The 22,286-nt window shown below is 37.5% G+C and overlaps 8 protein-coding genes and 1 non-coding gene across 9 annotated transcripts; 3 read left to right on the top strand and 6 right to left on the bottom strand.

The window, feature by feature from the left end:
* Window positions 1-9: 9 nt before the first annotated feature.
* Window positions 10-4,956, bottom strand: NUP192 (Nup192p; the record flags this gene model as incomplete). Its single annotated transcript, XM_454481.1, has 1 exon — window positions 10-4,956. One exon carries the CDS (start codon window positions 4,954-4,956, stop codon window positions 10-12), a length of 4,947 nt encoding a protein of 1,648 aa, XP_454481.1.
* Window positions 4,957-5,327: 371 nt separating this feature from the next.
* Window positions 5,328-5,399, bottom strand: KLLA0_E11749r. Its single transcript has one exon. It is a non-coding gene; the product is annotated as a tRNA-Arg (tRNA).
* Window positions 5,400-5,648: 249 nt separating this feature from the next.
* KLLA0_E11727g (uncharacterized protein) lies at window positions 5,649-5,894 on the top strand (the record flags this gene model as incomplete). Its single annotated transcript, XM_002999357.1, has 1 exon — window positions 5,649-5,894. The coding sequence occupies one exon, from the start codon at window positions 5,649-5,651 to the stop codon at window positions 5,892-5,894; it is 246 nt and encodes an 81-aa protein (XP_002999403.1).
* Window positions 5,895-6,041: 147 nt separating this feature from the next.
* On the bottom strand, window positions 6,042-6,815 carry SRP102 (Signal recognition particle receptor subunit beta; the record flags this gene model as incomplete). The annotated part of the gene is made up of 1 exon (XM_454480.1): window positions 6,042-6,815. The coding sequence occupies one exon, from the start codon at window positions 6,813-6,815 to the stop codon at window positions 6,042-6,044; it is 774 nt and encodes a 257-aa protein (XP_454480.1).
* A 296-nt stretch (window positions 6,816-7,111) lies between these two features.
* On the top strand, window positions 7,112-9,301 carry RSM22 (tRNA methyltransferase RSM22; the record flags this gene model as incomplete). The annotated part of the gene is made up of 1 exon (XM_454479.1): window positions 7,112-9,301. The coding sequence occupies one exon, from the start codon at window positions 7,112-7,114 to the stop codon at window positions 9,299-9,301; it is 2,190 nt and encodes a 729-aa protein (XP_454479.1).
* A 351-nt stretch (window positions 9,302-9,652) lies between these two features.
* Window positions 9,653-10,502, bottom strand: KLLA0_E11661g (40S ribosomal protein eS27; the record flags this gene model as incomplete). Its single annotated transcript, XM_454477.1, has 2 exons — window positions 9,653-9,898; window positions 10,500-10,502. 2 exons carry the CDS (start codon window positions 10,500-10,502, stop codon window positions 9,653-9,655), a joined length of 249 nt encoding a protein of 82 aa, XP_454477.1.
* A 675-nt stretch (window positions 10,503-11,177) lies between these two features.
* KLLA0_E11639g (uncharacterized protein) lies at window positions 11,178-12,395 on the bottom strand (the record flags this gene model as incomplete). The annotated part of the gene is made up of 1 exon (XM_454476.1): window positions 11,178-12,395. The coding sequence occupies one exon, from the start codon at window positions 12,393-12,395 to the stop codon at window positions 11,178-11,180; it is 1,218 nt and encodes a 405-aa protein (XP_454476.1).
* Window positions 12,396-13,992: 1,597 nt separating this feature from the next.
* Window positions 13,993-15,948, bottom strand: KLLA0_E11617g (F-box protein; the record flags this gene model as incomplete). The annotated part of the gene is made up of 1 exon (XM_454474.1): window positions 13,993-15,948. The coding sequence occupies one exon, from the start codon at window positions 15,946-15,948 to the stop codon at window positions 13,993-13,995; it is 1,956 nt and encodes a 651-aa protein (XP_454474.1).
* Window positions 15,949-16,657: 709 nt separating this feature from the next.
* On the top strand, window positions 16,658-22,204 carry MYO1 (myosin 1; the record flags this gene model as incomplete). Its single annotated transcript, XM_454473.1, has 1 exon — window positions 16,658-22,204. The coding sequence occupies one exon, from the start codon at window positions 16,658-16,660 to the stop codon at window positions 22,202-22,204; it is 5,547 nt and encodes a 1,848-aa protein (XP_454473.1).
* Window positions 22,205-22,286: the final 82 nt, after the last annotated feature.

Genomic DNA, 22,286 nt, shown 5'->3' with positions numbered 1-22,286 from the left:
CCCTGATCGTTATTGCGCTCCAGAATAATTTGTCAGTGTACAAACCAAAATGATGAGTTGAACAAATTCTTCAAGTCCTTCTGGTTTGGTTTCAACTCCATTCTTTTCAAGTAATGCATCTCTCTTTAATGCGCCTTGTACCAATTGCTTGAAATGAGATATCAATTTTCTTGCCTCACGGAAAACGTATTGGCTTGATGTTCCTGAGCTGAGTAACACTGACGCAATCAACTGGAAGATGGGTATAATGATTTCAAAGAGCGAAATACCATTTTCGTATGATGTAATCTGGAGAGGGTTATCTAAAGTTAGATTCGCACGGATTTTTCCGGAGGTTGCAGCACCAACAGATTCAAACATCAATTCTAGTCCAAGATCTGGATCCATTTTCAAGAAGTTACACGACGTAATAGTTTCAAACAATTTCTTTTGAACTAAAGCATGAGAACCAGCCTTTGTTTGAGCCAATTTTGTCAGGAAGTGTACCACACATTTGAAAATTGTGAGTTCATACAATAATGTGTAAGAGGTCACCTTCTCATTTTGAGTCTCTAATACCTCATCTGTGTTTTTGATAGATCTTATAATCAATAATAACATATTACTTTTGACAAGTGATTCCAAAACAAAATTTACTTTGTTCAAACTTGCTAATTGGTTTAAAGCATCCAAAAACAATATTCCTGTTACTCTATTAGCACCTTGCCCCATAATAGCATCATTGCAAACAGTCTCTACTAATGATTCATTGGAAAACTTCAGCCATTGAAGGACCTCCTTTGAAAGGATTTCATCCTTTAGGACACAGTTCAAATACTTTGTACCAAGCACATAAAAATCAGATCTTAGAGTCGCCGATGGTGTCGATATACAGTTTATGCATGTCTTGAAAAGCGTATGCAACCTACTGTCTAGGGTTTTTTCATTATCGATGGCAACTCTATCCTCATGGTATAATTCATAAAGGAAGACAGCAAGGGAAACTAGTTCCTCAGAATATGGAAGGCGAGATTCGACATATTCGTTTACTTTAGGAATAATGAATTCAAATACTTCCAATATAAAATTGGATCTTTGAATTGGAGAAAGTTTACTGTCAACAACAATTATCTGCACCAATTGAACCCATGAATGAAGACCAGAAAGTTGAAATGTTGCTAATTCCTGATAGGCAAGGAAGGCGGTGGATGTTTTCTTAATTATTTCGATCTCTTTCTCAGAGCCGACTTCCAGCTGTTGGGCATCTATTGGATGACCTGATGTAATCGAGAGGTAAGTTTCAGACCGTTTCTTAAGCTCAATCAGGGAATCCAGGTTCGAAAAATCATAAAGAGATCCATTTATCGATGAATTCTTTTCAACTTTGTCCAGGCTGAGATCCAAGCCTTCCAAAATAGTAATGTCTTTAAAGGGATCAGTGGAAGGAGCTTGAGATTTCAAGTTTAACGTATCCAAAAAGGAAAAGATTGTCGCTGAATGTATAGCGTTAGAAACAAGAGCTTTCATGAGGTCATCACATTTTGAATTATTGGCCGCATAGGAGAAAGTATGGACACTCAAACTTAGAAATTGCATTAGAAGACTTCTATATTTCAAAAAATAAAGAAGAGATCCGATAGCTGGCGAGTTTAAAAATTTCGAGGTGTACTTGTCAAAATCTCCGTTGAAAGGCTCTCCATTCCAATGAGACAACACAGACACCTTTGGGTCCATGCTTAGAAGAACCTTATCTAAATCCAGAGTTGACAGATAATCCAAAGTTATTTTGCATGTCAAAGGATTACGGCAAAGCTTTGTAATTATTTCCATAAATTCTGCACATAACCTCATTGGAGCATATTCAACATTAAGACTGTTAATACATGATAGTGACTCGATCATAAGGTTTACGATTGTTTGAAGTAACGAAGTCTTAGAATTTATGAATGTATCTAATTCTGGCCCCAATGAAATAGTATTCGACACTTGATACCCTAAAAGAAAATGTGATATGGTGGTGTTGTGATCTGTGTAAGACAAGTTTTTGCTAATGAAATCTAGAATATTCACCTTTAATTTCAATGAGCATTCATCGGTAATAGGCGACATTAGTTGATCAATGAAGCTTTGTTTTATTCTTGCAGAATCATCAACAGAATCGAATACCGTCAATAATATACTTTTGTGGAGACCTCTAGGATTTCCCGAGTCCAATTTAGTCGCTAACTTCTTTAAAATGCTAATACTGCTCAAAGAAATGTCAAAATTAGTGCTACCAACATAAAGACCGAAGTGAGCTGTCAATGGAAGATTGAAGAAGATAGCGTCATAGAAGAAACGCAATCCTCTTATGCTGATACTTTTGGGTAGAAACACCGAGTTATCAGAGCAGCGTTTCACTATAGGATAAAATTCCTCGGCATATGTTCCTTCGTGTGTTAGCATAATATCAATGATATATAGTGAATCCCTGACCATCAACGACTTCGGCTTCAAAATACGCCCAAGTTCACTCTCCAGCTCATCTATTCCTATAGAGGCTATTTTGAAGATCTTTGAAAACACTTTTTCGTTGTACAAGTAGTTCATTGTGGCAGTAGCATTGGATTGTTGGACAAAGGAATAGAAGTCGGAAGTCTGTACAAACGAGTCCAAATTACAACCGACGGAAACGGAGTTCAAAATAACGCTGTAGTCAAATGATAAAAGCGAAGATTTGATAATATCTAAAACCAAAACGTTCTTGACTGTTTGCTGGTCTTTGGTAGCTGCCTTTTCATCATTCAAGAAAATATTACCCAAAATATACTCATAATAAGGCCATACACCTGTCTTTCTATATCCATATCCAATATTCACAGGAAAACTTAGTTTACCAAACTTCATATACTCATTACTATGATTAGTTGTTCCCACAGACACCAATCTGGAGAACAATTGCAAAAATCCTAAGACTTCGGAGTAGCCAGTGAAAATTGAGTTGAAGGCTGCAATATAGGAACTATCTGTTGAATCTAACGGGTATGATTTGAAAATGAGTCGGTCTAGTTTGGTCCAGTAACCGTACCTTTGAGTTTCTTCCTTAGGGATCAAATGACTTAATACTTTTAGCGCTGCACCTAGTAAAGGACTTCTTACTTTGAGGAAACTGAAGAGGATGTCTTCGAATGTGTTAGCTAATTGCGATTTTATTTGTTCATCAACATTATATGCAATAGATTCAACCAAGGTAAAGTACGAAGACAACAGGATAATTGTTTCTTCACTTAACCCACTTTCAATTGCCACCGCATTGATCTCACTTGTTGCTGCGCCGTTTTGCTGGAGATCTTGTAACTTCTGTTCAAGTTGTGTAATTTTTTCGGTTGTTTCGTTTATATTATGTGCAATATATTTCCAGGAACTATGCTGATTACTCTCCACATAATGATAAACATTATGAGAATTTTGAGATCCATATGACAAACTGGAAATCATCAAGTAAAAGCATGCTTTCATCAAAGTATCGTTACATTTTGCAGCCCATTCTATGAAACCATAGAGATTAGACTCTTTGTCATCCCAGAAAGAGCTTGAATATTCCGGTCTAGATGCATAAAAGAAGTATATGGTAATGAAAAATCGTTCTAGGTCCGCCTTCGCTGAGATGTCATCCAAATAGAGATCCTCACCGGATAATAAAGAATCTTCCTCAGCATTTTTTATCTTTGTCAAGAGGAATGCACAGTCTGTAATAAAAGCTTGAAAGAAGTCATGCAAAGTGGATAGAAAGCTATCGAGTCCATAGTCGAAAATTGATAAATTTGAGTATTTGGTAGAAGGGTCATCAACATAAGTTTTGGTGCTTACTGCGGTTGAGTACTCTGGATCTAACAAGAGTTTTGGTGACATTCTTGGAATATGCTTCTCTAGCAAGGACCGTATGTCAAAGAATAACTCCATGCTTTTATCTGCTTCTACCATCGAAGTTTCTGCTGCGTATACCATCAACTGTTCGATTGCCCCCAATTCGACTGCAGAAGTCATTGGAAGGTCTACAGCAACAGCGAAGTCGAATTGCTTTGCTCTTGTAGTTGGTTCAGCTTTGCACCAGCCTATAAAGAACGTTAAGAAGATGAAGATGAGAACAACCTTGGTGGGTTTAGTGTATATTGATTCGGATTCTAAATCTCTGAGGAATTGGGCGTGCAAACTTTCAACATCCCTGGAGGAGAAGGATGCCAAATTTTTGAAAGTATTTATTATAGCAGGTAGGTAAAATATGATAAAAAAATCATCAGAGGCTAGCGATGTAACATGGTCAATAACCTTTTGTATTACCGTTGCATTAGAGAGTAGATTATTTTTGGACAAACCGAAAAGAACAGTACCTAACGTGTCATATTCTTTGATCAAGAAATCCCTTCTGAACGTAATATTCTGTTTCGAAACCACATCATAATTATCAAGGATTTGTGCCTTATTTACAAGTGCCTTCACATCCTCTAGTTCTTTATGGATTGTGTTGAATGCTTGCAAAACATTGTTTAAAAGAGTCCCATCACTGGTAAGTGTTTGAAAAACATCATCTGAAGAGGATAGTGCATTCAAAACGTATGCCACCACTTGTAAAATATATTGTCTTCTGAGATAGTATATCAGTAGACCCTTGTTATGCAAAGATATGTCCTGGTCCACAGCTTGGGACGAGTCCTCTGCAGTTAATATTTGTTCCGCACAGACAATTTCATCAAGATCTAGCTCATCGGAAATCTTGATTACTTCTATTATGAACTCCTGATTCAATTTGTACACTGATCCATCGGATAGCTTAATTTCTCCGGATTCCAATTCGCGTCTCTTAGCAGCATTTTTCTTAGCATTATCAGTCAAATTCAACGTCTTCAAATCAGATACAAACTCATTGAACAAATCGGTACGGAAATCAGCTTTCTGTATGGATTCATACAAGGAGGCAAAGGGTGAAAGTGCCCACATTATTGAATTTATATGTCACACAGTACTTCGACCAGTACAGGCTTTCGTAGCTTCCAGTTGATGATATCACTAGATCAGCCCTACTGATGTAAATTCAGTATATCTTTATTTTATTTACTATTATTTACTTCAAATTTTTAATAATGGAACCAAATTATCAACAGTAAAAGTAAAACGAGGGTAACCATCATTTGCGAATCGAGAACATACCTTCACAACCACTAGTGAAGATGAAAAACATATTGTAAGTACTGAGTGACAGCTGATATTCTCGTGCTAGTTATCAACAGATAGATATTGAAGTGCAGTTATGTTAGATCTGATGTAGCGGTTTCATTCTCTAAGTTAAAAAAAAGTGGTTAAAAATAAAGCACTCACGGTGGGGGTCGAACCCACAATCTTCTGATTAGAAGTCAGACGCGTTGCCATTACGCCACGCGAGCAACTGTTATGACAACAAGAAGTTAGAACAGTACCAGACTCCTCCTCTCGTATCATTTACTCCACCTTTATTTATGTCGTTGGAAAATTGAATGGATACCGTGTGAGAACTTCGCGCTCACCTTGTAGTGTTAAAAGTTTCTGACTTCGAGATCAACATTGCATCTTTACCACTGAATGAAGTGAATGGCAACAATATCATACTGTAATAGGATCATTTGCTCTTATTTTGAACTTTAATATCTGCAGCTATGAAGACCTTTTCTATTATTTTAGCACTCTTTATCTATTATTGTGTTTGGTTACTGTTACCTATATTTGATCTTGATCAAAAAGTGTCACTTTTCCCATTATCTAGCCAATATGCAGTTGGAATCCCTATATTACTGTTACTACTTGGAACTTCAATCGTTGGAACCTCAGTTGCTGTAATGTTATGGAATGATTGCAGTGATGTACCGAAGACAAGAGACAAACCAACGCATACCAATACTTAACCTTTAACTTCAAATTCAATGACCAAACAACAAGGCTGAAAAGGATATGACAAATCGCAATCGTTCACAGTTCATTACATGGCTTTATTAAATGTGCTATATATGAATATGGGAAAAAAATTCCTGAAAGGCAACAAGGCAGATCGCCTAATTCATTGCACGTTCATCAATCCAGCATTCCCACTTATCAATATCATTTTTCAAAACGCTTCCCTCCTTAGCATCTACATTCCCATCAATTCTATCGAATTCGAATCCGGCTGAGTTTTGTTGAAGAACAGCAACCTCATCGTCATCATCGTCATTAGCATCGTCACTCAAGGACTTTTTCGAGTTTGCCTTCAAACTTTTGGCCTTTCTCTTCATGATTTCAGTTATTTCCTTCTCCAAAGCACCCTTGATCTTTGATGGAGGTCTTGCCACGAATGACTCAGATTTATTGCATGCCAACAAGATGTCAACTCCGTCTGGTCTTAATTCGGTGACAGATAATATTTCATACAATAGTTCTGCAGTACTGACCAATTCCTTAGGATTAATAGTAGAATCAATCACATAAATGAGCCCTTTCAATTGACTCGAATCCTTGATGGTTTGGAGCAGCTCAGAACGGAACTTGTCATGTCCTGGGAAATCGATCAATTTAAACTTGAAATTCTTATGACTAGTTGGTAACATGTAGTCTTCAGCCACATTGGGTTCTTGTGACATCACCGATGGTTTGACCGAGTCTGTGGTTAACAAATTGAACAATGCAGTCTTCCCCGTTTGCGGCAAGCCTGCAATGATGAAAGTGGGCGCTCTATTGGTGTATTTAGAAGCACCAGGAATCACGTTGGCACTCGTCTTTTGTACGATCAGCACAAATGCTGCACTGATCATAACAATAATGCATGCTAGTAAAATTGGTGTCGACAACATTGCCGATATATATTACGGTTTCGATGTTCAAGCCCCTAGAAACAGTCTTCAGATGCAACAGAAACTCACAGAACTAGCAACCCTAACTGAAATCACCGGGTCTCTATATGTCCATGTTGACTTTAAACTGTTTAACAAATTTATCAGGCTGAAAAGTTAAAAGAAAAAAAAAAAGATTTGAAAACCATTCTGTAAATTTGTATGAGAAATCAGTTGGAGATGCGATGAGATGGCGACGTTCAGTGGATAGAGAAACATAGATAGACTGACACCAGCCCAGACAAGAAGCTACCAATATGTTACGTTGCAGTCGAACGCTTAGCCCTCGAATATTCACTCGTATTCCTGTGTCAAGGTACTCTTCACTGGCCGATTTCCCGATTAACGTTAATGATTTAGATGCATCTACAAGAGATAATGCGCCAACCAGTTTTGGTTCTGTTGTTGATGACTCTCAGAAAGATAACGCAATAGTTATAGAGAGAGATCATTTGCTTTCGGATAAGGTTAAAGGAGATTACAGAGATCAAAATGGGAATCATTTACAAGGTGAAAATGCAGAGGAGGCAAGACTTCTACCCAAAACTCTTGAAGGACGGGTATTGAGAGATCAGATCCAATTGCCGTCTGTGATGAGTCAAGCAATCCAGAACAACATAATGTCTCTACATATACCTGGTAATCTAAGAAGAGCCGCATCCAAATATTTCGTGGAGTTATACGAAAGCTCCCTTCATCGACCTACATCATCGAACATCGAAGTGGATTCTCATATCGCATCAATCTTTGTGCAGAATTATGCTGCCATATATCAATCTTTATCAGAACTTAAGAAAAGGGTAGGGGAGAGTTTCAATCCTCAAAGAGTATTAGATGTTGGTTATGGGCCAGCCACTGGTATTGTTGCTTTGAACGATTTAATGGGAAAAGAGTACAGACCCAGAGTGAAAGAAGCCACTATCATAGGTCATATTGAGATGCAAAAGAGGGCAAAAATAATTTTGAGTAGACAATTGAATGAAATTCCAGACGACATGTTATACGGGGAAGAAGAGCCCACTGAGAATGTCGAAACGAAAGAAGAAGAAGCTGACAATATCGAAGGAGATGACGAGATGTTGGGAGAAGTAGCTACGAAGAGTATTCATATTAACACGAGGTTGCGTAAAGATGTTCCTGGTTCCAACGAATACGATTTGATCATCCTAACTCATCAGCTCTTAAGACACCAGGAAAGATTCCCAGCCCAAATCGATGACAACTTGGATCATTATTTGAAGCTTCTTTCCCCGAACGGACATCTAGTTATAGTAGAAAGGGGCAATCCAATGGGTTTTGAGATTATTGCAAGGGCAAGACAGTTCATGATCAGACCTGAAAAATATCCTGAAGAACACGGGAAGATTCCAAGACCCTGGAATAGAGGTAATAAGATGATGGGCAGAACCAGTTATCGTTCAGTGCCTGTTGAGAACGAAGAGCCCACACTTGAATCCTTAAACATAAATGATGACGAATATAAACAGTTAATGGAAAACTTGGATGCCAAATATGGAGAAATAAACAAACAAGATTTAGAATTCGAACCAGAACTTCTTGAAGCCATTGAAAAGGAAGATTCCAAAAGAGGAACATCTAGTGATGAAGAAAGTTATTTCATCAAGATCGTTGCACCTTGTTCACACCATAGAAAATGTCCATTACAGATAGGGAAACCTCATTATTACGATTTAGATGAAGGTTCGAAATTGAATTTCTGTAATTTCCAAAAGACTGTACTAAGGCCAAGATTTACTATTGAATTAAAGAAGGGCAAAGTGCTTGCTGCACCATGGCAAACTCCAACTGATGGTATCGGTATCAAGGGGAAATCTGCACCAGGCTCAGGTAGAAGAAATGGTAAGAGTTTTGAGATTATAAACTATTCATATTTGATTGCCCAAAGATCTTCAAAAGATCGAGCCACGACTGAAGCAATAAATCGTGAAAGAGAAGAAAATAAGATTAAGTACGATATTGGCTCATTGGGAGATGAAACTGCCAATACGTGGCCTAGAATCGTTAAACAACCTACTAAGAGAAAAGGACATGTGATTCTCGATCTCTGCGCACCATCTGGTAAATTTGAGAAGTGGATTGTCCCAAAATCCTTAGACAAACAGATATATCACGATGCTAGAAAGACTCAAAAGGGAGATTTGTGGACATTAGATGCAAAGACGAAACTAGCAGGCGGAGGTGCCTTAAATGTAAATAAATTTGAGAAACTGCATAAGGAAAAGATCAAGAAGATGAAGAGAGCTGTGAAATCAAAATCACGTGAATTGAAAGACATGGCAAATCAATTAGACAATGAAAGAGAACATATGGATCCCGAATCAGCTGTTGATACGTTAGCTAAATTCCATGAGCACAATTTCCAGTTATCGAATGCAAAGAAGGAGAAGAAATATGCCAACCGGAAATTGGCAGTGGATGAGTATTAAATCTTCCAGCGGAGGGTTAACAAATCAATTTCTTGTAAATAACTAATAACTACATCCCATTATAAAAGAAAGACACTGGGTCAATTATATTTATTTATTTATTTTAATTCAAATATGAATTTTACTTTAGCTTTAAAGGGAAGACATAACGTTCTAGTATATTACTATGTGGTTACATCCAAATACATATACCATACTACACCAGCATCACATTGTCAATGACATGCCAAATAAAACAGGCGCCACGGACCATAAAGAGCAGTGTAAAGAAGAGAAGTCAACTCGTAACTGTACAACAGAATGAATACGTTTTATGTTAAAATTATTGGTGTGCTATAGAAAGTGATTAATCTATTTTCTTCTGAAAGAAGTACCTTCAGACAACTTGGCCTTACCACCGGTTGGGGTACACAAGACGGTAGAGCATGATTCACAAGTGACAGCGGTTTGAGCGTGAGAGAACACAGTAGTGATGTTCAAACAACCTGGGCACTTGACATCCAAGAAGTGAGATCTTGGGGATTGAACCAAAGTCTTTAACTTGTGCTTTCTAGCTTCAGAAGCAGCGGTTGGGTGCAACAAATCTTGAACTAAAACCTGTTAAAAGAAGATATACGATAGACATAGAATGCCATCATGAATGTGTTATTGTTAGTAAAAAATTATTCCATATTGAAAATACGGGCAGTCAACAAATTGACATGGACAACCCATATATTTGTGCATCACATATCGCCCAATAAAAAGAAATGAGAAGGCGAATAGTATTTTCATTATATTTTTACTGATGGAGAACACACAGTTTCATCTCATCCAAAATGCGTTTCCTTCGTATAATATCTCAGAAATCCACTGTACTGACAGCCCGAACAACGTCTCTGGTCGTATTTCTTCTTCTTTTCCTGTACAGTCCCATACAACCTCTGTCTCCGTCTGTCTTTCATCTTATCTCCTTGAGCAAGGAAACATTCATATTTCAACATGAGGCCATATCCAGCATCCTTCATAACATTATTTCATATTACAGACGAGTTCAGGACTCTTCTTTGGTTTATTATCTCTTTCTCTCCTTCTCTAAACTGAGTTTCTCTATTATTAATATTCCCATTATTCCTCTTATTCTATCTCTAATTTATCTGCTAACCTCTCTATTCCTTATTCTCAAACGATATATTCACTGTAGATCCTAACCACATACCATCTTGGGACTTTTGCTTGTACTTGGTGAGCTTCTCTAATGAATAGTAAAATGTATAAGCTAACCCATAAAAGTGTATTAAAAAACTTTAAGAACTAATATGCTCTTCATCAAAAGTATCAAATCTATTTCAAAATTTACACTATCGAAAACATGATTTCCTTACCCACTGTGAATACTGAGGAAATCCGCAGGCCTCAGAGTGGCAATCGAAGTGAAAAAAAAGTGCGGCGAACCGTTTGAAAATGAAAAATTGGAAAAATGTTTGGGAAAATGGGGGAAGTTATCGCAAGCTGTGCGAGTGTTTCTGTGGAGATCATTTTGACAATCTGGAGTTATGTATGTGGTGTACCGATGAATATCCGGGTAGCAAACAAAACGATTTTCCAAATGCAGAAATGACAATTTTTGTTAAATTTCATAATGTACGGGTGCTGAGAAGGATGTGAATAAAGACAGGATGTGCGGATGTCACGAGATGACAGTCCGTTGTCATAAGTCCATCTCATCTCATTTCACATATTCGATTCCATGGCTAAAGCTCAAAAGTGCTATTGTATGTGTCTATTATAATTCTATCTACGGATCTATCTCTCTATCTAAAAACAGGTCATTGAAAACAGGGGTCTTTGGTCGTAATGATGCTAAAATGATGAAGGTTTCCATCTGTTTTATTATCTAACAGATGATGCAGCAGGTGTTACCGGAAGAAGAACGTTTCTTCTTTTCGTTCCTCTTTCCCTTTGATCTCGAGGAACGAGCCGAATTACTCTCCGATGATGAGCTATTTTGTTCCATGGTCCGCATGGAATGTATCGTAGTTGCTCTCTTAGTCTCGAATCGTGCCTCCATGTCCGTCTTCTCATCAGCATCTTCACGATAGTTTTCAAAGTTTTTGATACTATTAGCTTGTTCTGCAGCTGGCGAGGGCGGTGTAGGAGTATCCAACAAAGGTATGGAAATCGAAGTGGTGGAATACTCTCCTAATGTGGGACTTTTTGGTGGTACACTGACCGCTGTACTTTCCGAATCCTTCAATGGACTACTCGCAGGTGAAGATTGCAAATAATTTGTGAATTTTGGCTTTTCTAACACGGTCCCATTTGCCATTGAATGGTGCTGAGGTTCTTTACAACAATTGGTATGAGTCTTGGCTAGTTTCCTTTTCTCTATCAAATGCAATATAGCATAGAAAGTTTCATCGATGTTGATATTTTCCATCGCTGAATTCTCAAAGTAACAGGTATCGAAATCTACTCCCATCTCTTCACATAATCCGATAACTTCATCCTCGGATACTTTCCTTTCTGATATGCAGTCTATCTTGGTCCCACACACTATGATTGGCACGTCGTCACCTTTGATTCTTGTGATTATTCTGTGGTACAACGTCATATCCGCTAACGTTGCAGGGTTGGTGGTGTCATAACATAAGATAAACCCATCTGCTTGGTTCACTTGTAAATGTCTGAGATCCGAGTAATCTGTCGCATCGAAGTGCGTCACGTCGACGACCTGGACGTCCAATTTCAGAGTCGCATCGTATTTGGTGTTTTGTGAATCTGAGTATGCCATATTCTGATACACGTTACTGCTCACTTTTTTAATCTCATCGAGTGAAGCATGCTTCAACAACTTGCAACATTCCTGGAAATTGGCCGATTTCGTTAACGCATCATATTCGATAATCTTATGGAACAAATCTTCCTCATGCTCTCCGGTTTCATCAACATCATGAAGCACTGAGTGGCCCTTGATCCAACGTCCAACCATGCAAGTCTTACCCACAGTGGAATTACCAATCAATGCCACTTTAGACGTCAGCACGTCGAACTGTCGCGGCAACTTGGCTTCGCAATCGCACCTGTCCTCGAACAGTATTACATTCGATGTCATATCTGTATTCTTTTTGGTGCAGATCTGGAGTTTCTACGTAGGTGCCAGAGTGGGGGTTGCTTTTGGTTATTCAAAAATATTCGAACTAAAATTTACCACAGCTTAGCTAATTCTTAATTACAGAACTTGTACATATACGCTTCATATGCTGCTTTGTAGTAAAGCTTCTTACATAGAGTAAAACTTTAATATTTTAATGTACTTGGTTTTATATGAATCTCAATGGTCCGAGAGCTAAATGACACCGAAGATACCCCTGATAAAGAACAGTTTCCAAGCAAAAACCTAGAAAGAAGGAACGTACATGGTCCGAGGGGCTCAGAAGAGTGTGCACCCGGTAAGCCACATCTGAATAGAAATTCACAAAAGAAAATTACACACTTTCCACTAGAAAGAGCAACATGCAGAAATTTCTTCAAAAGAAATCATACTACTACTACAAGGGTATGTATGCCAATTCTGGTACCATTACAAATAGAAATCATCAGGACGAAAACCCCAAACACAGACATCAAAAGGAGAATATGAGATTGCACATTTAGAAGAAGCAGGTGCCGGTGGTGGTTGGCAAAAGACCGAGGGATTGGGTAACTTATTGTTCGAAAAGAAATACATTGTCACTTACGGAGTTAAAATACAATTTCGCGGATTATCTAAGAACCACAAGACTAAATTATCTAATCTATCCAAGAATTACACCGCGCATTGCAAGATGACTAGTCTGCGGTTTTTTCCCCCTGTATTTTGTGACTCTGGAACCGTCTCACATTTTTTCTTTTTATTCTGGTTCTAATGCTTCTAGAGTTAACACTTAAAGATAAAGTTGAAGTTCTAATCGTTCCTAGAACAAAATTGCTTAATTCTGTTAGTGACAAAGGCAATAACAAGGAAAGTATTAGATAAAGCCTGGAAAAACTTAAATACAGAATGAATCGAAACACCCACGGCAGAATCCGTACCCTCACCGGATAATGCTAATCATTATCAGCAATGTAACAGAAAGGTTATGGTCGGAGATTAGGTAGGAGTACGGTTTTTTGAGCAAATAATGAAAGGGCTGTGAATCACAGCTTAGAAGGGCTTGCCTTGCTTAAAGATACCCCTCTCTCCTTGTTGACTTCACTTGGCAAAAAATAAACTGCTCTCATAGTGTTCTTTGCTCAGCTTTTGGTTCTGGATGAGGCGTTACCTAAAAATAAAACTATAAAACGGAAAAATGTCGCTCGAGACACTTGCATTACATAGCAAGAATGCCGTAGAACGAGAAAAAGAAAGGTAAGATCTGCAGATTCGTGCGTATATTCTGTGGAAAATTTCAGGGACATTTTGCAGCAATTTGTTTTGAAAAAGTTGCATTTTTGTGTCGCTTGTGTCTTTTCGTTTCTTTTATTTTCCAGCACGTCTCTTCTTTTCTGTTCCTAGTTCTTCTCTTAGTTTCTTTTTGTTACCCGATCCGGAACAATAAATGAGGAAAGATGGGACAAATTAGTTTCCTATTTTAGTACCACGGATAGGCAATACAAAGTAAGAAAAAAAAGTTTCCAGTTCAATTCTCGTATGATCTCTTTCTCTTCTTCTTATTTATCGAGTGATCAAGTCAGAACTCATCTTCAGTGACTAGTACTCTGGTTTGCTTTGAAAACCAGTTGTTTAACACATCTGGACGTGGGATGGCATTTCCACTCTTCCCACACTCGAATAAACACTTGTCTATTTTAACGAACTGTAGTTGTTTGTTCGCCTGAGCCAGTGTAATGGCAACATGCATTACACGGTACCAATCGTCCATAATTCCGTTATGAGCCATTTGAAGACCCATATGCGGTGGTCCTCCGGATCGTTTACCGCGTAAGGATAAGAATCTGAGCTTGGGGAATCGATGTAGTATATGTATCCCAGTGGGCTGCAAAGAGTCTCCATTGATTCGTAAACTTTCTAAATTTTTGCATTCAGTGAGTCTTAATACAGAGTCGATAGGTATCTCTTTAGGAACTTCACAGTACCGTAACGATTCCTGAGTGACAAGTGAAAGTTTCTTTAGTTTGGATTTGTGTTTGCATATAGATTTCGTGCAGCTCTGCATCAATTGCTCCCAACTAAGAACGGTGACTAGTTTTGAGTCATCCCAAGTTATCTTTATATCAATTTGCTCCAAAAACACACCGTTTTTGGCAAGAAGGTTCAAGAAATGCGGGATGGAGTCACGGTTCGCCTCTTGGTAGCATAACCGTAAGCTTTTCAACTGTTTCAAATGTGGCGCAATGGTGAGAAGTAAACCTTCATGAAAATGTTCGACCGCTGCACTTGTAAAATCAGTTAGTTGAAAGTCTATTTCAGGTAACCATTGGATTTCGCTGACGTTGTTAAGGGAAAGAGTGCTCAAAGTTTCCAAGTTGAAAGCACGGACGACCTTCCCAGCATCACTGGCAAGTAAATTGACGCTATCGATATCCAAGACCTTCAACTGCCTGAAAGGTGCGTTGGCAGTGGCTGTACTCGTAGTATTAGTCGCTGATGCTAAGATAGGGTCTAAGAAACTCCAAAACTGGAAGTCTATCATACTTTGATTTATACTCTTATCAGTTTCCACAGAGTCTGGTCTTGCCAGGTTATTTTCTACCATGTATTTCGTTACTATAAGTGATTGACCCAAATTCAAATTATTTCTTGTTATCTGTTTCATTGAAGGTAATTGTCTTTTCAATTGTAACACTTTTATCCGATCTGCAATGGTCTCTATCGAAATCTGCTGCATAAATTTGCACAACGTATCCGAATTATTGAATGGAACCACTGAGAGCCGCTCAAGTTGCGGGAAGTGTATATCTGCCTCGGTACATTTCGATAAATCAAGATTTATCGCTAACGAGGTAAGTTCTTTTTTATTGGGTAAATATTGTAATGTGTCCAAGGGCAATTTCCGTGACCCGCTTTCCCAATACAAACATGATAGTCTCGTCAACGAATTGATGGATCTATGAACGAAATTCACAATTTCCATATTCGAGACCCCATCGGGCAAAGAATATATTTTGAGACTTTTTACCAATATCCCTAAGGGGAACGCAGTTTGTATTTCATCCTGTGATAACGATTTCATAAACTTCTTTAAATTGTACTTCGTCTTGATATAAGTACATCGTTGATTCTTGTCCGTTCTCAACGAATCGTTCAATATAGAGTATGACGTATCTACCACGATATTTTCGTACAAAGAAAACATCGCCGCGTCATAAAAAGATTTCGATACCGATGCTAAATTCACCAAGTCATATTGGCTCAAATTATTGGTAATTTTAACCTTAATTTCAATGGGTAAATTCAATATCTTTTCACTAAGAATAAATTCATCATTCTTTGTGGTATTATTAACAGCAGAGGTGTAATTATCATCTGCAACATTGCTGTCGTCGTGTTTTGCAATCACATGCTTCGGAAGCGGCACACCTGCATGGCCGACTGGTGCAGAAAGATTGAAATAACGTGCCATAATATCACGTCTGCTCAAGTGCGCATAGGAAACACGATCGTTACCAGTACTTTCGAACATCATCTTGAAAGGTTGAACCGTTTTAACTGTCACAAGCTAGTTTCAATCTTATATATGTCCAGCATATACTTGATTGACGTTTAGAACTGAAAAATCCTGCGTCTACACGGAACTCTAAGCGAAACACACAACAACACTAAAAACATACAATGATGCTAACGAACAACAAACTATATTGATGACTACACCTTATTTTCGAACGGCTAGGTGCAATAACGACTAGGAATAAATTCTCAGTAGTTGACATTTTTCACCTATTTTAACCTAATTCGTATTATGGGTGTTGAAAAATACACCGGGAAAGTGAATAACTAAGTGACCCAGACGTGCCACAGACGTGCCACATCTACTATATTCATTGTCCCAGGATTAACAAGGGCCAGTACCTAAAAGCATGAAAAACAGCAACGTATATACTGTTCAACTACACATATAAGCTTTTTAGCATGTGTATGGGCTTCATGAAACAAAATCCACGTGACCTCAAATTACTTTACGTATCAATTCCCTTTTCTGATCTCTAATTGTTTTGTAAACAAAAAAAAAACATAAACATCAAGAACAACTGGAATCAATAACAAACACTAGCGGTCTCAATTGCATGAATAAATTCAATTGAAGAGCATTGATATTGACTTCTGGTTCCAATAACGTAGCCTCATTGACCAAATTACAGGTAAACTCAATTTGGGTACGAGGCTGTTAGGAAAACATGAGTCAACAGAGGGAAAAAGTATGGGTATCTGATGAACGAGAGGTTTTTGTTCAAGGTCAATTGGTAGAGCGGAAAGTGGTTAAGAATAAGCAAGGCCAGGAACAAGCGGTTGCTGTGGTTAGTGTGAATGGTAAGGAAACAGAGTTTTCCGAAGACGATGTAGCCTCGGTGAATCCTTCTACCTTTGATAAAGTGGACGACTTGTCTGAATTGACGCATCTTAATGAAGCTTCTGTTCTTTTCAATTTACAGAACAGGTACCAAGATGATTTGATTTACACTTATTCAGGATTATTTTTAGTGGCCATTAACCCATACAGTAATATCAAGATATATAGTAACAGCTATATCAAATTATACCATGGATCTCCGAAGGAGGATAATAAACCGCATATCTTCGCTGTCGCTGAACAGGCTTACCAGAATCTTTTGCATCAAAAGCAGGATCAATCGATCTTGGTTACCGGTGAGTCAGGTGCTGGTAAAACAGAGAATACAAAAAAAATCTTACAATATTTGGCATCCATTACGACGGATGATAAGATTTTATTAAATCAGACGAACGAATCGTTTGAAAGGAAAATCTTACAATCAAACCCAATTTTAGAATCCTTCGGTAACGCCCAAACGGTGCGCAATAACAATTCCTCACGTTTTGGTAAATTCATTAAGATCGATTTCGACGAATATGGTAAGATCAATGGAGCACATATCGAATGGTATCTATTGGAGAAATCAAGAGTTATACAAGCTCATGCCAGGGAAAGAAACTACCATATTTTTTATCAAATATTATCTGGCATGTCGAAGCAAGAGTTACGGGCTATTGGATTAGAATCGAATTCCATCGTTGATTACCAGTATCTACGACATTCCAACCCATCAATTCCAGGTATTGACGATGGTCAAAATTATCAGGAACTTGTATCCGCGTTTGAAACTGTTGGATTTACGAAGGATGACATTCAATCCATTCTCAAATGTATTTCTATCATATTGCACATCGGTAACGTTGAGTTTGTATCAGAGAGGTCAGAACAAGCCAGCATTAAAAATGATATCAAACCCTTGTGTAAACTTCTAGGAGTTCAGGAAGACGATTTCAAGTCAGCTGTTCTAAAACCTAAATCAAAGGCTGGTAAAGAATGGGTATCACAAGCCAAAAATGCCTCACAGGCAAGGTCAATTCTTAACTCTTTATCCCGATCATTATATGAGAAGCTTTTCGAATATATTGTAAATCAAATTAACAAGAGTTTAGAGCATGGATCGATGACTGAATATTTTATTGGATTATTGGATATCGCTGGGTTCGAAATTTTCAAAGATAATTCTTTCGAACAACTATGTATCAATTACACAAATGAGAAATTACAACAGTTTTTCAATCATCATATGTTTGTATTGGAACAAAATGAATATCAAAAGGAAGACATCCAATGGAATTTCATCGATTATGGCAAAGACTTACAAACCACAATTGATTTAATTGAACAGAAAAACAGCAGCATTCCAGGTATACTACCGATTTTAGAAGAAGAATCGATCTTACCAAAATCTTCAGATGCCTCTTTTTATTCGAAATTACTTTCATCTTGGGATAATAAATCCACTAAATTCAAAAGGTCTAAGCTGGATAACTGCTTTATACTAAAGCATTATGCAGGTGATGTTGAATACAACGTTACTGATTGGCTATCAAAGAATAAAGATCCTTTAAATGAAAATTTATTGCAGGTACTCAATGATTGTGCGAACCCTCTGGTATCACAATTTTTCGCAGATCGCATTAGAGGCAGTTCTTTTAGGACATCATCTAACAAACATAGGGAACAGCTCCATACACTCATTGAACAGCTTGGCAATACGGATCCCCATTTCGTTCGTTGTATAATTCCAAACAACAAGAAAAAGGCAGGTGATTTTGATAAGAAGCTTATTCTAGATCAATTACGGTGTAACGGTGTTCTTGAAGGAATAAGAATTGCTAGGGATGGTTATCCCAACAGAATATTCTTCAAGGAATTTTTCCAAAGATACAAAATTCTTTCAGATGAGTGTAGATTCACTAACAACTCCAAAAAGAACTGTGAAATACTGTTATCATCACTTCACCTGGATCCAACAATTTACAAGGTCGGGAACACAAAGCTGTTTTTCAAAGCTGGTGTATTAGCAAACCTTGAACTGCTGAAAGAACAGCGTTTGAGTGCAGCTGTTACTAGGTTAAATGCTATAATATCTGCTAATTCAGTCAGGAAAGAAATCAGAAGTCATCTTAAGAAATTACAGGCTGCAAGGATCTTAAAGGTAACTTTTGAAACCTATGACAGGCTCATGGAAAATCCATGGTACAATTTATACATGAAATTGCTACCGCTTTTAGACTCTTCGAATACCATCTTGAAAACTAAAAAAATAGCTGAACAAGTCAAACAACTCGAAAACAAGCTAGCAGAGAGCGAAAAAAGTACGACGGTTATGGTAGATGCAAAGAGGCTGGTGGAACAAGAGTTAGAAAAAGTTAAAGCATTATTGTTAAAAGAAACTAGTGAACTACAACAGTCGCAAGAACTTCTTGAGGCTACCAAGACAAAGCAAATTCAAATTCAACAAAAATGGGATGAAACTCTGTCAATTAAAGACTCTTTGGAAACTGAAAACCTCGAATTATCTAAAGAAGCTGATAATTTACGCCTTGAATTAGAAAAGACGAAAAATGCTTCCGATTTATCAGAAGATAAGTTTAGAGAGTTGTCCCATGATAAAGAAAAGCTGGAGATTACAGTCAATGAACTTAAGAATAAGTTGGATGTTGTAAAGAATGACGAGCGTGCTTTAGACTCCGAAAAAGATAAATTAATTAGGGAAATTAGTGATTTGAAGAAAGAGATTCAAGAGAAGACGATGTCTTTGAAGGACATGGAAGCCAAGGTTAACGATTCCGAAATAGCCATTGATGTAAAGTTAAAGTCTTTGGAAAAGCATCTTGCTGCTACAAGTAACAGAATGAAGGGATTTTTTGAAGAGAATACTCAACTTGCTGCTCAGGTCAAGTCTTTAAAAAATGATATTGCTACAAAAAACAGCCTATTTGAGAATAAATCTGCTGAGCTCAACCGGGTTAATGTTAAAGTTTCGGAACAGGAATCAATGGTAAATTCATTATCCAAAGAAAAAGAATCACTATTAATTCAAGTATTATCGTTATCAAAGGAATTAAAGGCAGTGAGACAAGAAAATGACTCTAATAAATGTAAATTGGAGTCCATCAATGAAGAATACTCAAAATTGTTAGCGGCAAAACAAGAAAATGGATCTTCTAATGGCAACCATGAACTAAACAAATTGAAGACAGAGTTACTACAAGAACAGTCAATGAATAAATTCCTCAATGAGCGTCTGCTGTCTGTTGGCAGATCTGGTAAAGCTGTCAATGGATTTTCGTCTTCTGTAGGTACAGACGATCTACGGAGAGAATTTGATGAACTTTCCATGAAATATAAAGATGTTGAAATGAGATTGACCAGTGAAATTGAGGAAAAGAAGAATTTGATTTCTCGTTTGAGATTTGCAGAAACTCGTTTAGCTTCTGCTTCCTTTGACAATCAAACTTTGACTGCTCAATTGAAGAAGATCAAACAACTTTCAAAGTCTACTTTATCTGAAGTGAACTTAGACGAGGAACTTGAAAATATTGATAAGTTTGAACTAAACCAAGAGAAAATGCTTCTGGAAATCGACTTCTTAAAAAGACAGCTCACAAAGGAAATGAACGCTAGAAAAAATGCTGAAAGGGTCGCAAGTGCGCTTCATCAAAAGGTTGGACAAATACAACGATCTGATTCTTCTGCTGATATCTTTAAACTGCGATATGAGGCAAACGAAGATTACGTTAAATCTCTGGAGATGAGACAAAACAGCTCTCCGTTTAGGGACAAGACGAACATCATTAATGGTGATATTTTCAAACACCGCGAATCCTTCGAGAAATACGAAGAAGAACTACAGCGTCATAGAGTAGAGTCTAATAGGCTTCACAGTTCTCTGGTAGAATATCAAAACAAGCTGCACGACCTGACGTTAGATTACAATAAGAGTTTGGTAACGGAAGCTTCGTTGAGAGAACAAATAGCTCAGTTAGATGATGAACTGAAAACAGTAGAACAACAGAAAAATATGATTCAATCTAACTCTAAGCGTTATCAGACGCAATACGAAGGGTCGCAAAGAGATTTGGTTACTGTAGAAAGTGAAGTCAGAGCTGTCAAGCATGGTTTAAAGCAAGCAGAAAAAGATATCGAGAGTATGACGCAAATGATTCAAAAGCTCAGATCTCAGAACAAACAGAAAGAACAAGAGATCTGGCAGCAGGAAACAAAAATTACTGAACTTGAATCTCAACTTGACGAGAAAACGATCGAACTTGATAAATCAATATCTAAAAGCAAAGCACTAGAGGAAGATATAACACATTACAAGGAAAGGGCAAGAGCCGTAGAAAATAATAAAGAATACTTAGTGGAAATTGATTGTTTAAAAGGCAAGTTAGATGGTTATTTGAGATTAGAAACTGAAATGAAAAAGGAAATGTCAAGTCTCGGTTATCAACTGGAGACTTTGAAACTCGATTCGGAGGCAAAAATCCAAGATTTATTGAAACAGACCAATCACTATGAGCGTCTTGTGACAGAACTTGGGATTCAAAAAGATGAAGCTGAAGCTGCCAAGAAGACACTTGAAACAACTATCAAAACTCTGCAGGTGAAAAATTTGAGTTTAGAAGAGACCACACAATCCCTATCAGCTGAAAACAAACAACTCCAAGAAGAACGTACATTTTTGAGGTCTAAACTCGATGAAGCAAATGGGAACTTTTCCCAGTCTTTAAAAGAAAAGGAAAAGTATTCGCACGATGTTCAATTCTTGGAGGAATCTTTAGCTTTGCAAAAACAACAAGCAGAACGTAATGAAGAACTCATAGATCAATTGCAAACAGAATTGGATACGATAAAAACAACATTTTCTTCGGAAAAAGATAAGAATGCAAATCTATTCCAAGAAAATGCTTCTCTAGCAAAAGCCAATGAGATTTTGAGGAACGATCTTTTGGATGCGAAGAATAAACTAGCTGACACTTCTGAGAATGACGCATGGTTCAATAAAGTTCAAACTCTAACAACTACTCTAGAAGAAGAACGTACTTCCAAGTTCGAGGAAATCAAGAAGTCCAAGAAACTTGAGAGAATAATTGAAGAGTTAGAGAGGAAGAATGAAGAACAAGCCAATGTAATCGAGATAGCCAACGATGCTAAATCACAATACGAGGAAACTATTGGTAATCTCGATGAAAAATTGGGAGAAATAGAGGCCATCAATGCTACTAAGGATGCAACACTGAATAAAATGCATAGAGATAACACTTACTATCAAGAACAGATATCTGAACTTGAGAAGGAAATATCATCCTGGAAGCAAAGATACGAGAAACTTTCTGAAAGAAGACAATCCTTAGCTCAATCTACAGATGGTGTCTTCATTTAAATGTTATAGAAACATAGTTTTTCATTGATTTCGTGTGCACAGCATTGAACTGTTGATATTTTTGTTGTCCTTTATGTTAGCT

Source organism: Kluyveromyces lactis, assembly GCF_000002515.2.
Source record: "Kluyveromyces lactis strain NRRL Y-1140 chromosome E complete sequence".
Classification (NCBI taxonomy): domain Eukaryota; kingdom Fungi; phylum Ascomycota; class Saccharomycetes; order Saccharomycetales; family Saccharomycetaceae; genus Kluyveromyces; species Kluyveromyces lactis.
The sequence above is the reverse complement of the archived record's forward strand: the minus strand, read 5'-3'. Positions and strand labels throughout refer to the sequence as shown.